Source organism: Plasmodium gallinaceum (assembly GCF_900005855.1).
Source record: "Plasmodium gallinaceum strain 8A genome assembly, contig: PGAL8A_v1_98, whole genome shotgun sequence".
Lineage (NCBI taxonomy): Eukaryota > Apicomplexa > Aconoidasida > Haemosporida > Plasmodiidae > Plasmodium > Plasmodium gallinaceum.
The window spans coordinates 1,177,853-1,193,794 of record NW_021628265.1 but is presented as its reverse complement, the minus strand read 5'-3'; the positions used below and the strand labels follow the sequence as shown (position 1 = coordinate 1,193,794).

The window sequence follows — 15,942 nt, the reverse complement described above, 5'->3', positions numbered from 1 at the left end:
TAAAAAAAAAAAAAAAAAAAAAAAAAAAAAATTATGGTTAAATTATAATTATGTTTTTCATAAAAAAATCTAAAATAATTTTATAATTGATTATTCTAAAATATTCCATATTTTTTGTATTTGTTATTATACTGGTTTATTAGTCATTTTATACATAGCTAGCAAGGAATGCAAATATACTAAAAAACTTGAACAAATTTCAAACATCTTATTAATAAAAAGATCTTCAAAAGATTTTTGTGTGTTTATTACAATTTTAGATAATGTTTTTAAAAATCCATTTATACATTTTATATTGTGAATTATTTTTTTGGTGTTTTTATTTTGGTATATATGTAAATTTAATTTCATTTCTTTTTTTTTCTCTTTTAAAGAATTTTTATTATCTTTTCCTATTTTAAAAATTAGTTTCTTTTCTTCGCATTTTAATTCATCATTTGTTTTAACTTCTTGAACCATTATATTTTTAAGGTTTTTCATATTATTATTATTATTATTCAAGTTAATATCTTCATTTTTCCTTTGTTTATCTTCATCTTCACAATTTGTGATGTAAATTATATCATTTTTTTTTTCTTTATTTTCGTCAAATGACTTATTATCGTTTTTAATTTCATAATTTGATTCTATATTTTCAATTTCCTCGTTTTTCATCAATAAATTGTCTTCATTATTCTTTTTATGCTTTTTTTTATCCGAATCTATGTTAAAGTAATTATTCATATAATTGTTTATATTAGAAAAATTAGTTTCTTTATTAAAGAATTCATTTATATTTTCTTCACTATCAGATGAGGAAATTAAATTAGTTAAACGAGAGTTATTATCGTCATTATAATAAAAATTATAATTATTAGAAAAAAGTTTTTTATATATCCATCTAGGTATATCCCCTATATTTTTTGGTATAATAAATTCATTGTTTTTAATAAAATTTTTTATTTTATATTTTGTTTTAAAAATTTTTCTTAAAGATAAAAAATCAGACAAAAAAAAACCTATACTATTATAACTTAATGTTGGGCTCCAATTGAATTTTTTTTTATCAATATGACCAATCTTAATGTTATTATTTTCTTCTAAAAATAATAAAAATGTTTCAATATTACAAATATAATTTTTAAAATGTTTAAATATAAAAGATAGATAATTAGATAAACAATCGGAAATATAAAATTTACTAGTAAACAAAATTTTAAAAATTTTTATTAAATTTATTGTTTCTTTTAACCAATAAAAGTTATTATCAAAAATATATTTTTTATCAAAAAAAATAATATTTTTATTGTTTTCATTTATTTTATTTTCTAATATATTTAAAATATATTGAACATATGCTTCTGTTTCAAAATTTTTTAGAAACTCCTTGATTTTGTCATTGAGGACATATTGCTCATATGTTCTTCTGTCCTTTTTAATTTCGTCTAAAAAATTGAATGTTTTTATATAATTTTCAATAAAAATATCACAATATTTTAACAAAAATATATTGGGGAATTTAATTTTTATAATATCTAAAATTTTTTCAACTATTCCTTTTGTAAAAAATAAAATATTTTCATCTATTTCATCTATTCTTTTACATATCATAATAACGTTTTCATTTTCTAAAATATTTTTTTTTATATATAATAAAAGTGAATCATACGTTTCAAAATCTATGTATTCCTATAAAAAAAAAAAAAAAAAAAAAAAAAAAAAATATACATATATATATTTAAGTATTACATAGAAAATAAAAAAAAAAAAAAAAAATTCAAATTATAAATTTATTATAAATATAGTTATAATTCTTATTTGAATATTATTGTTAATATTTACATCTTTTTTTTTTTTTTTAAAATATATTTGATATTCTTACAATATAATTAATATATATCTCTTGAAATTGAATAATAAATGTATCAAAGTAGTTAAGTATATAACACGAATTTAAAATATAATTAGTTAACTGATTCAAAATAAAATTTTCACATATATTTTTTAAAAAATCATTTTTCATCATTTTTAAAAAAATATAAGACAGCTGATTTATACATTTTGTTAACTGATTAATTATGCATTTAATATTATTATTAAATCTTTCGTAAGAATAATTTTTAATTATATCTATAATTTCATTATCACATGTAGCTGAAGTACCATATTTTATAATAAGATTGTTAAAATCTCCTAAACTATTAGATATTTTACACATTCTTTTATAATTATTATATAACATAGCCTTTATTTTCCATACTCCTTTAGATATATTTATTATTCTTTGACTTAAATGGTAAAGAAGGTATGAATTATTTTTACATAAATCTTCCATAATGTTTTTATTTATGTCATCATTATTTGAACTTAATTTATTTCGTATATCTACTAAAAATATATAATTTTCAGACTTTTCATATTTTGTAATTTCCTTTTGTATTTTATTTAGTAATTGCTCTATTTCAATATTATTTTTTAAGATATTTTTAATGATATATGTATTAATTTTATTTATTAATATTTCATGAGTATTATCATTAATAGTATTTATTTCACTTAATAATTTTTTAACAAAAGTTTTAGAAACTTTTATTTCTCTTTCTAAAATTGGTATTGCATTTTCTATAATATTTAAATTAGATGGTAATGACATAAATTCCTGAGAATTTTTATTTAAAATTTTTATAATATCATTATGAATTATATTTTTCATTAACTCAAGATCATTTTTTATTTCAGTTGTTGTTTTATATTTATTTGCTTCAACTAAAAATAACATAGGGTCTTTCATAATATGCATTATGTTTTCTCCTTTTAGTAATTCCTCTTTATTTAAGAAAATATTATCCTTCATTTTATTTTACTATATAATCGTTTATTTTTTTTTATTTATTATATAATTCTTATTCATTTATATACCTTCTTGACAACTTACTCATTTATTTATTAATAGGATTGATTTTTTATTTTTTTACTCATTCCTGTAGTTCTCTATTTAAAAATGTATTTATAAGATTTTATATCTTATTTACACAATAATCATTCTACCTTCTTAATACATATTCAAATTTGCATAAATACTATTATGTTACTTTATTCTATTTTATTTTATATTATTTTATTTTATTATTTATTTTTTTTTATTTTATTTTATTTTATTTTATTTTATTTTATTTTATTTTTCTTTTTTTTTTTTTGAATTACACAAAATTTTTAAATAAAAAAGATTACTTCCAATTTGCTTAAGTAAAAAAAAAAAAAAAAAAAAAAAAAAAAAGCAAAATAAATACAAAATAATATTGAAGAAAACATTTATGAAAAAGAGACCTTCAAGTTTTTCAGAAAANNAAAAAAAAAAAAAAAAAAAAAAAAAAAAAAATTAAACATTTTTTTTATTTCAATTAATACTAAGAAAAACACATAATTAAATGTCATACAATTAATTTTTGTTTATTTAAATGAAATATGCCAGTTTTTCAATAATTCAAATGATTTTTCTTGTTAACTAATACACATCATTAAATATAGAGACATCTTAAAGAATTAAAATTTTTTTTTAAATTTAAATTTGGAAAAATTATAAGAGAAAAAGAAAAAAAAAAAAAAAAAAAAGCAAAATAAATACAAAATAATATTGAAGAAAACATTTATGAATAAGAGACCTTCAAGTTTTTCAGAAAATAAAGATTAACTAAAAAGAAAATTTATATTATATACATATATATATATATATATAGTATTGATAAAAAAAAAAAAAAAAAAAGGAATTAAATTTTTTATATTATAAAATATACATAAATTAAATCATAACAAAGATTTATATAAAAAAAAAATTGCAGATGGAAATTATTTTAAAAAAAAATAAATATTAAAAAAAAGGCTAAACATACGAAAATTATAATTTAGATTATTAATATTTTTTTCTTTATGTATACTTATATATCGAATTATTTTAATGATTGTTTCCTTATAAAATATTTGTATATGGGAATATATATATTACAGAATATACATCTTATTTATTATTTTATTTTATTTTTTTTTTTTTTGTATTTTAACATAAGAGCAAATATATATGAACATTTTCATGCATATGAATATATATATATAAAAAAACAAATGTATCAGTATTTTCACGATAGAACAAAAATATTTTCTTATATATATACAAAGTTAAGTAAAATAATTCAGAGTACTTTTTTTTTTTGATAAAACTGATGTAATTCCTTCAACAAAATCTTCATGATCGATTTCAGTAGCCCCTCTTCTCAATGCAATCATTCCTGCTTCAACACATACAGCTTTTAATTGTGCTCCATTAAAATCATCAGTAGATCTAGCTAATTCTTCAAAATTAACATCTTTATGAACATTCATTTTTCGTGAATGTATTTGTAAAATTCTAGCTCTGGATTCTTCATTTGGATGAGGTAACTCAATTTTCCTATCTAGTCTTCCGGATCTTAATAAAGCTGGATCTAATGTGTCTGGTCTGTTTGTAGCAGCAATAACTTTAACTGTATCATCAGTACTAAAACCATCCAGTTGATTTAATAACTCTAACATAGTTCTTTGAACTTCTCTATCACCTGATAATTCACTATCAAATCTTTTAGTTCCAATAGCATCTAATTCATCAATAAAAATAATTGCTGGTGCCTTTTCTTTTGCTAAATTAAAAGCATCTCTAACCATTTTTGCTCCATCTCCTATAAACATCTGAACTAGCTGTGGACCAGCTAGTTTTAAAAAGGTTGCATTTGTTTGAGATGCACAAGCTCTAGCTAGTAATGTTTTTCCTGTACCTGGAGGTCCATGCATTAATACACCCTTTGGAGGTTTAATTCCAATTTTTTCAAACTTTTCTTTGTGTAACATAGGTAATACTATTGCTTCAACCAAATCCTCTATTTGTTTATCTAATCCACCAATATCAGAATAATCTTCTGATGGCTTTTCAATTACTTCCATTGCTTTTACACGGTTATCATATTCTTGAGGTAATTTATCAATTATCAAATAGCTATCTTTATTTACACCTACTAAATCTCCTGGCCTTAATTCTGATGCTTCTATTAAACCAGGTACTGGTAAAAATATAGTTTGCCTTGTTGATGTTTTAATGACCATACATTTTCCTCTTTTTTCATCATCTATATCACGAAATCCTTCATGACTTAATTTCATATTATTATCATATAAATCATATTCATCTTTTGGTTCATTTTCTTCTTCTTCATCTTCTAAATCTAACGATTCTACTACATTTGCTACTAAATATGGTAGCATTTTATTTAAATGTATTTTTTCAAGATTATCTTTAATTTTTTCTTGCAAATTCTTATATTCATTTTTTAATCTTGCATGTTCATTCTTCAATATCTTTACTTCTGTATCAATTAAACTAATTCTTGTTTTTATTTCATTATTTGATAATTTTTCTATTTCATCTACATTTACCTCTTCATTTCCAAATATATTTTCAACATTCATTTTCTATTTTATAATTTATAACAAATAAATGAAAAATTGAAGTAGAAAAAATATATATATAAATATATATATTTTAAAAACACACGAACATAATTTATAAATTTATATTTGAAGCTTCATATATTTCCTAAATTTATTTATTTAGATAACCTTAATCCAAAATTAAGTGTAAAACGATAAAAATAAGATAAATAAATAAGTTCCCAATTTATTTTTATTCTTCAGTTTTTTATAAAAATTTTTTTGTATTTTAATAAAAAAATTTTATTCAAAAAATGTACAAATATACAAAAAAAAAAAAAAAAAAAAATATAATAAAAAAAAAAATAAAATAAAATAATAAAAAATATGATAAATAAAATAATTTTATTTTAAAAGCTATAAAAATCAATTAAATTATTTTTTATTTATTTAAATAGGTATATATATATATATATATATTAAAGTTATTTTTTATTTCTCCTATTAAAAACAAACACATTAAAAAAATAAAAAGTTTAAGCAAAATTTATTATAAATAAAATACTTATTATCTATTTATTTATGCACAAAATTTCAGAAAAATAATCATAAATATTTAAAGTATAATATATAAATAAGTATAATTTATTTTTTTAATTTAAAATTTGTTAAAATTATTATTATTCATTTTTAATTATAATAAAAGATAGTATTTATTTTTCAACCAAATTTTTATATCAAAGCAAATTAATATAATGTAATTATTTAGAACAGACCTTATCATTTTTTCTCATGTTTTATATATTTTGATAAAAATTTCTATGAGTTTATGATATTTTTATTATTTGTAACCTTTTTTCTTTATAAAATTTTATACATTATTTCTAAATATTATATGTAAATATTACGTTTGTTCAATTATTTTTTTTTTTTTGCTTTTTTTAAATGGTAAATTTAATTAAATAAAAAAAAAAAGACAAAGAAAATTAGAAGGTTAAAATTTTAAAATATAAAATTTTTTTTCTTTTTAATTTTTTTAATGTTTTTAAAAAGTTAATATAAGATTTATAGTTTTTTAATTAAAAAGGATAATATATGCAACAATTATATTAATAATTACATATAATTTAATTTTCTTATATACTAATGAAAGGGTATTATTGTGAAAAAAATATAAAATAAGGTATATCTTCTTTCTCGTTATAAATAATACCTATCTATAATAAAAACTACATGACACTAATTTGTACTTTATGAACCTACAAAATTTAAAAAGTATAATAGAAACACATATATTTATATTATAAAATAAATCAATATAAAACACAATAAAATAAAATAATTACAAGACCTTAGAGATTTTCTCATATTATTAAATATAATAAGCATTTTATGTTTTGTACAAAATAATGTATATATGAAAAACGAAAATTTATGCAAAATGAACATTTATACATATGAATATTCTTAATTTTCCTTCTTTCTTTATTTTTCAAAAAAAAAAAAAAAATAACAAACTATAGAATAATATTTTTATATGAAAAAAAATTTATATTTATATAAAATTTATATAATTAATACATTAACATGTTTTATATATAATTTATATAAATATAATTTTTAATTTAAATTTTCCTTATTTCCTATATATGTATTAAATTATTCTAATAGCATATGTATTGTATATATATATTGTAAAACACTAAAATAAAAACTCTAGTAAGGTATTTTAATATATATTAAAAAATTTTATAGATTATAGTTCACAAATCTTAATAGTATAACATCCTTTTTTATTTTTTATTTTTTATTTTTCTTTTTAAATCTTATAAAAATCTTTTAAATATAAATATTTCAATTTCTTTCTGTTTAAATCATCTTGTTTTCTTTTAAATCTCATTGATAATAAATACTTTAGTATTTTATACCAGGAATTCATGAAGTTGCTGAAATATTTCATCAATGAGTTTTTTTTTTATAGTTTTCTAATGCAAACATTTTTAGAATTTCTCATCACTCATAAAATTTACATATAAATTTATGCATATAGACACATATTTATATGATAATATTGTTTATAACATTTTGAAGATAATTATTTTTTGCGTCAGACATCTAAGTGAAGGCTACTAAAATAATTCATAGAGTTTTCTTTTAAAACTCTCAACTGCGAACATTGAGAATTTTTTATCATCACCCACAAAAAATATATATAAATCTACACATGTATATATATATATATATATATATAGGTATATGATAATAATTTTTGTATTATTTTTTTTTAAAATTTTAAATATTCCTTGTGTCAGACATCTAAGTGAAGGCTACAAAAATAATTCATGGAGTTTTTTTTTAAAACTCTCAACTGCGAACATTTTGAGAATTTTTTATCATCACCCACAAAAAATATATATATATCTATACATGTATATATATATATGTATATAATAATATTTTTTATATATTTTTTTTTTTTAAATTTTAATTATTCTTTGTGTCAGACATCTAAGTGAAGGCTACGAAAATAATTCATAGAGTTTTCTTTTAAAACTCTCAACTGCGAACATTTTGAGAATTTTTTATCATCACTCACAAAAAATTTATATATATCTACACATGTATATATATATATATATATATATATATATATATATATATATATATATATATATATATAATAATATTTTTTATATTATTTTTTTTTTTAAATTTTAATTATCCTTTGTGTCAGACATCTAAGTGAAGGCTACAAAAATTCTTCATGGAGTTTTTAATCTCTCAACTGCGAACATTTTGAGAATTCTTTTATCATCACTCACAAAAAATATATATAAATTTAAACATACGTTTATATATATATATATATATATATATATATATATATATATATATATATATATATATATATATATATATATATATATACATATGTATATTAATTTTTTTTTATTATTTGGTTTTAGAAAAATATTAATATGCTTTGTATCAGACATCTAAGTGAAGGCTACAAATATTCTTCATGGAGTTTTTAAGCTCTCAACTGCGAACATTTTGAGAATTTTTTTATCATCATTTATCAAAACATATAGGTGTATAAAAATACAAATATATAAAAATATGTAATTTATACAACTTAAATTCTTATTTTGAATTATAATTCTTTTCTAAAAAAATATTTATGTTTTGCGTCAGACATCTAAGTGAAGGCTACGAAAATAATTCATAGAGTTTTTTTTTAAAACTCTCAACTGCGAACATTTTGAGAATTTTTTATCATCATTCAACGAAACATAAATATATAAATAATAATTTGTATATATATATATTTATTTTTAATTATAATATTATTTTGTTTTTCATAAAGTATCTACATCTAATATACGGGAAATATTCATAAAGCCTTCTTCAAAAATTATCAAATATAAAATATTTCAAAATTTTGTACTATCACCCTCAGTATATTAGTTAGAATTCATATATTTCAAATATATTTGAAGCATATATAAATTAAATATGTAAAGTTATTCTTAAAATATATTATAATTATAAATTATCTACTAAATGAAAATAAATGAATATATATATATATATATATAATACAAATAATTTTTTATCACCTTTTAAAAAGAACAACATAATTATTTGTCAAAAATGGTACATTTTAGTATAATTTTGTTTCATTTTTTTATATTATTATTAATAATATATATTATGTTCTAAAATGTTTGTCTTTCTTTTAAATAATATTAATCAAACATTCCAAATCCAACAAAACCATCTTCATCATCTTCTTCTTCTTCTTCTTGTTTTTTAGCTTCTTCTTTTTTGGGTTCTTCTGTTTTAGTGGCGGAAGCAGCAGGTGCAGCAGCAACATATGCCTGTGGATTTTCAACCATATTTTTAATATTTTGCATTAATGGGAATGTATAATCAGAGTCAATTACTAAAGAAACAATGTTTTTAAATGCTTCTACAAAAACATGTGGATAAGAAGCTTCTGTTATAATGCCAACAGCTCTTGACAATGCAGCTACATTAGAAACACCTTTTGAAAACTTTTTTAAAATATCTTCTTCAGTAATATCTAAAACATTAGCATCATAAATTACTCCGTCATCATAAACAGTTTTTACTTCAACACCATAAGAAAAAGGTTTCATGTTGAACTTTTGTAAAAGAGTAGCTGACGAGGCTGTTACCTTCTCTCCTTGTTTAATCAAATGCACTTTTTCTTGTATTTCTATTTGACCCTTTACAATTTTTGTAGATATACCAAGAGATTGAAAAAATGATGTATGAGAAGGATCCATTCCTGTTGGACCTGGTGGAATAAATACATCAATTGGAGCTATAACACCTAACCTTGCAGGTGCAGGTGATCTGTTTTCTAAAATAATTTTTCTCACTTCTGATAAATCATCATTACAAAAGACAAAACCCATATTTAATTTTACCAATGGCAACAATTTTTCTATTTGTGGTACTGCTTGTAAATTCTTTTTTAATGCTGTCCTTATTCTTGTATTTTTTCCCATTAAAATTACAGCTTTTCCTCTTAAACTTTGACGAACAGTTGCCATTTGATCTGATCCTACATTATCTACATGAACAATTAATATTTTTGTATATTGTTGGATCAGCGTGCTAAGTTTGTCAATATACATTTGTTTTTTTTGAGCCTTCGATAATTTCGCCATTTTGTTCTACTTTTTATTAATAAAAAATTTTAGTTTAAAAAAAAAAAAATTCTGATATGTTTTAAAAATTTAAAAAAAGAAAATCACTAACTTTATGGAGACTGGCAGTACATTTAATGTCTGACAATCACTTTAACCTACGAAAAAAAAATAAATATGCAAAAATATATAAAAAGAATAAAAAAATAAAAAAAAGAAAAAAGAAATACGTACAACAAGCATAATATAATATATATATAAAAATGTACTAATATAAAGTTATGCAAAATAAAAGAATAAATAAACAATACTATAGATTTAAAGAAACATATAAATTTAAATTTATATAAAACATAAATAATGTCTCACATTATAACATTAAAACACTCTATACAAATAATTAAAACATAATAACTTGACCATATTAATAACATTTAAAAAATAATATTTATATTCATGTTACATATCATTACAACATATTAAAAAAAATATAAGCAAGATATTCAATTAAATAATCTTAAAATACAGGCAAAATATACAAATTTTATGTATATAGTATATATTATATTTATTAAATTATTGCTTGATCATGTAAAAAACATAACAAAAAAAAAAAAATAAAAAATATAAATCAAAACATATATTTAGCATGGTGTAAGTTTTTTTATAAAACTTCATATAAACGTAATACAAGTAACATAATTTCCTTTATATAATAAATTCAATTAAAAAAAAAAAAAAATGTATCAAGAAATAAAAATATAAAGAGTGAAAATAAATATAAATTACGAATAAATATCATAAAGTTATCTATACAAAAATATATAGTGTTCTTTAAATAAAACAATTAACATGAAAACAACATTTATCTTTTTTTTAATTACCATAAATAAGAAGTTCTCAAAAAAAAAAAAAAATATATATACTTATTTTCCAAAATACTAAAAGAAAAATACCAAATTAAAAAATAAATAAAATAAAATAAAATAAAATAAAATAAAATAAATATATATTTTTATTTTATTTATATTACATTTTTTTTTTAATTTTTTTTTTTTGTTTTACGTTAAGAGCTTTCGATTTTTTTTTTTTTTTTTTTTTTTTTTTTTTTTTCTTGTAGTGAAAAAAGGGGACATTTATTAATTTAATAATACCAAACTTGGTTATAACTAATGTGAACTTTTTAACTTTTCCCTTTCTATAACTTTTTTAAGCACCTAAAATAAGTATTAATTTAATTTAAAAAAAAGAAAAGAGTAAGATATAGTATTTTATTCCTATGATAATTACAACGTTTAAATATTTTTCTTTTTTTTTATTTCTATAATATAAACTAAAATATATTTAATAAAATTGAAATACTTTAAGGATACATATTCAATATATATTTATAAATATTAACATGCATAAATATATGAATTCATATATTTTATTTTTGTTTTATAAAATTTTTTTTTAATTTTTTTATTTTTTTTATTTTTTTTTTATTCATAATTTAAAAAAGTTAAAACTTTTTAATTTAACACTTTTATTATAAAAAATATAGTTTTATTTAAAAGAAAAATTATAAAAACTTAATATTTATTATTTAAAAAAAGTAGGAAAAAATGCCAAAACAAATTAATGATATTCGAAAATTTTTGAAAATTAGTAGAAAGCCTGATACCACAGCTGTAATAATTGTGAAGAAAAAAAGCAAAGTAAAGAAAAATACAATAATAACGAAATTAAAATTAAGAACAAAAAAATATTTATACACAATGGTATTTGCCGATCGTAAAAAAGCAGAAAGGATTGAAAACTCTTTATTACCTAGTCTTAAAAGAATATATTATCCACAAAAAAAAACTACAAAAACTTCAAAAAAATAAGTGTTATTGCAAAATAATAATAAAAAAGGAAAAGAAGAAAATATAAAAAAACTATTATAAGAAAGAAATAGAAATATTGTGTTGATGTGAAGAAAAATAAATGTGTAGTTGCAGTAGAAAATTTTTTTTTAATTTAAAAATCATAATACAATAAACTATAAAGAACTTAATTTTACATTTATATTCATTTATTTATAACTACTTATTATATCTACTATTTTTTTTTTTTTTTTTTTTTTTTTATTAAAATTTAAAAATTTTATGCATATAAAAAAATTTGTTTTATATATTTTTAAGTGATTTTTTTCTTTTTATTTTAAATCAAGAAATAACATTTTTGAAATATATTTCACGGTTTAAGGAGTTAAAGAATAATTAGTATTCCACAAATTAAAAAATAGTAAAGCCATTATTTTTATAATTTAAAAACTTCTTAATAACTATATATATATTTATTTAATAATGTTAAAAATAAAAATATGATTTTTTTATTTTTATCAAAAGACATTATTCATTTTGTAATTTTTTTTAAAAATTAAGGAAGATAAAAAAATATTGAAATGAATTCATTTTTCAGTTCGTTTTAAATTTTTATTAATATGGTATTTTTGCAAAGAAAAAAAAAAAAAAAATATGAGTTTTCCTTTTAAGTTTGTACACGTGAGTAAAAGGTTTTTTATCTGTGAATGTAAAAGTGGACATAAAGCAAAATAAATATGGATAATAATATGTATATTTTTTACAAAATTTTTAAAAGTAATTAAATAAAATTTACTAAAAAATTATTAAAAATTACAACTTTATTCAATAACCGTTTTTCTTAATTTTATGAAAAATTCTTTATATTTACGTATTTAAATGAAACTCAAAAAAAAAAAAAAAAATTTTATATAAATAATAAAAAATATAAAATTTGTAATTTTTTTATTCTGAATTTTCAAAAGTTCACTAATATTATAAAGATACTATTTAAAAGGATATAGTTAAACTTCAATTAATGCAGTTACAATTTTTTAATAATTAAATTAATTTTATAATATATTAAAATAAATAAAAAGGAATTTGCTAATGTATTTATAATAATTTCAGTAATGCAACTTATTCCAATCCTCTTTTAAAGCATTTCTATTATTTTTTCTTTAAGAATTTATTCTATGCTTTACATCATTTTTCTGTTTATGTTTTTTTAATCTTTATCTAATAATATTTTGTTTTTATATTTATATATTTCCTTTCTTTTTTTTTTATTTATATATATGTTCATATAGTGCATTTTTGTTTTTTTTTAAACTACCGAAAAGATTGTTTCTGTAACGTACAATATGGTACATTTTTTTTTTTTTTTTTTTGAAAAATAGATAAAAAAAAAAAATAAAATAAAATAAAATATAATGTTTTAACTCACCTTAAATTATTTAAAAACATAAATCGTAAATTATTATTTATTTTATAATGCTATATAGTATATTTTTTTTTTTTATCTAGATAACATTGTAGAAATAAAAAAAAAAACATATATATGAATATACATTATTATATTTTTTTATAAAAAAAAAAAAAATTATGAAATATGAGAAACATAAAAGAAAGCTTATTTTATGTCAAAATAAAACCATGTATTGAAAAATATTTACCAAATTACACTATTGAAGAAAATATAAAATTCGAATCTACTTTTGAATTTACTTATGGTAATAGCGGATTTAGAGATAAATATGAAACAAAATCTTGTGATTTATTAAATGCTTTAAATAAAAGTGGAATATTTATAGGATTGTTATTTATTAAATATAATTATGAAATAAGTAAAAAGTATAAGTTATTGGATTTTAATTCATTAGATGAAAAGAAAGAATATTTTAATTTACAGAGTGCAGAAAATATTAAGTGGAACAATGTAGGAATTATTATAACAGCATCTCATAATCCTCATAATGAAAATGGAGTAAAAATATTAGACTATAAAGGAAGACAAATAAATGAAGAATATGAGTATTATTTAATGGATCTTGTAAATAGACATTTAAGATATTTAGAGAAAAATAAAAAATGCACAATTGATGATATAGTGGATAATATAATTGATTGCATTGCACATATTTTTGAAAAGGAAACAGGTCTTAATATATTTGATAATTACGTATTTAATAATATAAAAAAATTAGATGATATAATTTATAAATGCAATATACATAACACATTAAAGGCAAATATATGTATAGGTTTCGACACTAGAAGTAGTGGATTACCCTTAAATAATATTATTATAGAATCTTTAAATTGTTTAAATATATATAAATGCATTAATAATATGTGCTATATAACAACTCCATGTATGCATTTTATTATTAATTTTCTGAATAATATTTTTGATGATAACAAGATTAATACTAATATTCTTACGAGTAACAACTATTCAATTCATAAAAAGAAAAATGATTTGGAATACCTAAAAAAATTTAAATTAAAAAATAACAATTTAATCAAAAATTTATATTATTTTAAATATAGTGATAATACACTCAGTGGAGACTTAAATAAATTGCATGCAGTAAATATAAACAAAGAAATTTTAAATAATAATTTGTATCAAGATAATGATGTTCATTTATATGCATATAACAGTGATAAGTTTTATTTTGATTATTTTATATATCTATTTGAAGATCTTTATGATTACTTAAACAAAACGTATAATGAAGTCTTAACGAACAACTGCAAAGAGGAAAAAATATATGTTGATTGTTCAAATGGTGTAGCAAGTCTGAAAATTGATAATTTTAAGAATATATTCAATATTTTAAATAAAAAAATAATAAAAATAAATTATATAAACGATGAAGATAGTATTTTAAATTTTAATTGTGGTTCTGAATATGTATACAGCAAAAAAAAAGTACCTATTAATTCTCCATTGGAAGAAATAAATTGTAAATTTTGCACTTTTGATGGAGATGCAGATAGGATTCTTTATTTCTTTTTAGATAATGATAAAAATGATTACAATAATTTTACAAATAATCCTAATGTAAAAAATACTTTAATTAATAATTCTTTTAACGAAAATAAAAATAAAGATAATAATATTGTTATTTTAGATGGTCCCAAAATAATTTGTTTATTTTTAAATTGCATAATCAAGATGTTATCACATATTAAGATAAATAAGGAAGAATTAATTTCAGAGAAGAATATAGAAAAAATAGATATTAATATAATACAGACTGCTTATGTAAATACTTCTTTTATAAATTATCTCAATAATATGAAAAAGAAAGTAAGTGAAGAAATAGATATATTTCAATATATCAATATAAATATTATATGTACAAAAACTGGAATTAAATATCTTGATAATGTAGCACGAAAATCTTCAATAGGAATATTTTTTGAGCCCAATGGACATGGTACTATATACGCAGATATAAATCAGTTGAATGAATGGTCAACAAAATTATGTATTAATAAGGATACATCATTTATAGCTTTAAAAAAATATCTGCTTTTTTTTAATCAAACTGCAGGTGATGCTATAGTTGATTTTATAGCAATTGAATTGACTTTATCCTATTTAAATTTAAATATAAAACAATGGGATAACTTTTATAAGCCTTATCCTTCTTTATATATAAATATAATGTGTCCAAAATATATTCTGCAAAAATTGAAACCTCATCCGCAACATGAACATTATCTAATTGAACCAAAATGTTTACAACGAAAAATCGATGAAATAGTTAATGAAGTAGACTCAAAAAATGCTAGATGTTTTATTAGACCTTCAGGAACGGAAAACTTGATTCGCATATTTGCTGAAGCAGAAACAAGTAAAAAAGTGAATGAAATTTTAGAGAAGGTAAAAGAAATTATCTCTCAATATTTAAAAGAAAACCAAAAATTATCTGAATAATTACATATTTTTCATAAAAAAAAAAAAAAAAAAAAAAAAAAAAAAAATA

The 15,942-nt window shown here is 18.3% G+C and overlaps 5 protein-coding genes and 6 non-coding genes across 11 annotated transcripts in view; 2 read left to right on the top strand and 9 right to left on the bottom strand.

The window, feature by feature from the left end:
* Positions 1–2,833, bottom strand: part of PGAL8A_00357900 (conserved Plasmodium protein, unknown function) — a gene marked incomplete at both ends in the record, with an annotated part of 4,736 nt that extends 1,903 nt beyond the window's left edge. The window contains 2 exons of the mRNA XM_028672626.1: positions 133–1,668; positions 1,862–2,833. Coding sequence (XP_028529160.1) covers positions 133–1,668; positions 1,862–2,833 — 2,508 coding nt within the window. The remainder of the gene's footprint in view (positions 1–132; positions 1,669–1,861) is intronic.
* Positions 2,834–4,152: 1,319 nt separating this feature from the next.
* On the bottom strand, positions 4,153–5,472 carry RPT5 (26S protease regulatory subunit 6a, putative; the record flags this gene model as incomplete). The annotated part of the gene is made up of 1 exon (XM_028672625.1): positions 4,153–5,472. The coding sequence occupies one exon, from the start codon at positions 5,470–5,472 to the stop codon at positions 4,153–4,155; it is 1,320 nt and encodes a 439-aa protein (XP_028529159.1).
* A 2,060-nt stretch (positions 5,473–7,532) lies between these two features.
* PGAL8A_00357700 lies at positions 7,533–7,636 on the bottom strand. The gene has a single exon (XR_003699232.1). It is a non-coding gene; the product is annotated as a small nucleolar RNA snoR13 (small nucleolar RNA).
* Positions 7,637–7,738: 102 nt separating this feature from the next.
* PGAL8A_00357600 lies at positions 7,739–7,840 on the bottom strand. Its single transcript, XR_003699231.1, has one exon. It is a non-coding gene; the product is annotated as a small nucleolar RNA (small nucleolar RNA).
* An 88-nt stretch (positions 7,841–7,928) lies between these two features.
* On the bottom strand, positions 7,929–8,035 carry PGAL8A_00357500. Its single transcript, XR_003699230.1, has one exon. It is a non-coding gene; the product is annotated as a small nucleolar RNA snoR13 (small nucleolar RNA).
* Positions 8,036–8,155: 120 nt separating this feature from the next.
* On the bottom strand, positions 8,156–8,257 carry PGAL8A_00357400. Its single transcript, XR_003699229.1, has one exon. It is a non-coding gene; the product is annotated as a small nucleolar RNA snoR13 (small nucleolar RNA).
* A 155-nt stretch (positions 8,258–8,412) lies between these two features.
* Positions 8,413–8,515, bottom strand: PGAL8A_00357300. Its single transcript, XR_003699228.1, has one exon. It is a non-coding gene; the product is annotated as a small nucleolar RNA snoR13 (small nucleolar RNA).
* A 106-nt stretch (positions 8,516–8,621) lies between these two features.
* On the bottom strand, positions 8,622–8,718 carry PGAL8A_00357200. The gene has a single exon (XR_003699227.1). It is a non-coding gene; the product is annotated as a small nucleolar RNA snoR13 (small nucleolar RNA).
* Positions 8,719–9,182: 464 nt separating this feature from the next.
* Positions 9,183–10,133, bottom strand: PGAL8A_00357100 (60S ribosomal protein P0, putative; the record flags this gene model as incomplete). Its single annotated transcript, XM_028672624.1, has 1 exon — positions 9,183–10,133. One exon carries the CDS (start codon positions 10,131–10,133, stop codon positions 9,183–9,185), a length of 951 nt encoding a protein of 316 aa, XP_028529158.1.
* A 1,586-nt stretch (positions 10,134–11,719) lies between these two features.
* RPL38 (60S ribosomal protein L38, putative) lies at positions 11,720–11,983 on the top strand (the record flags this gene model as incomplete). Its single annotated transcript, XM_028672623.1, has 1 exon — positions 11,720–11,983. One exon carries the CDS (start codon positions 11,720–11,722, stop codon positions 11,981–11,983), a length of 264 nt encoding a protein of 87 aa, XP_028529157.1.
* A 1,570-nt stretch (positions 11,984–13,553) lies between these two features.
* On the top strand, positions 13,554–15,893 carry PAGM (phosphoacetylglucosamine mutase, putative; the record flags this gene model as incomplete). Its single annotated transcript, XM_028672622.1, has 1 exon — positions 13,554–15,893. One exon carries the CDS (start codon positions 13,554–13,556, stop codon positions 15,891–15,893), a length of 2,340 nt encoding a protein of 779 aa, XP_028529156.1.
* Between the last annotated feature and the right edge of the window lie 49 nt (positions 15,894–15,942).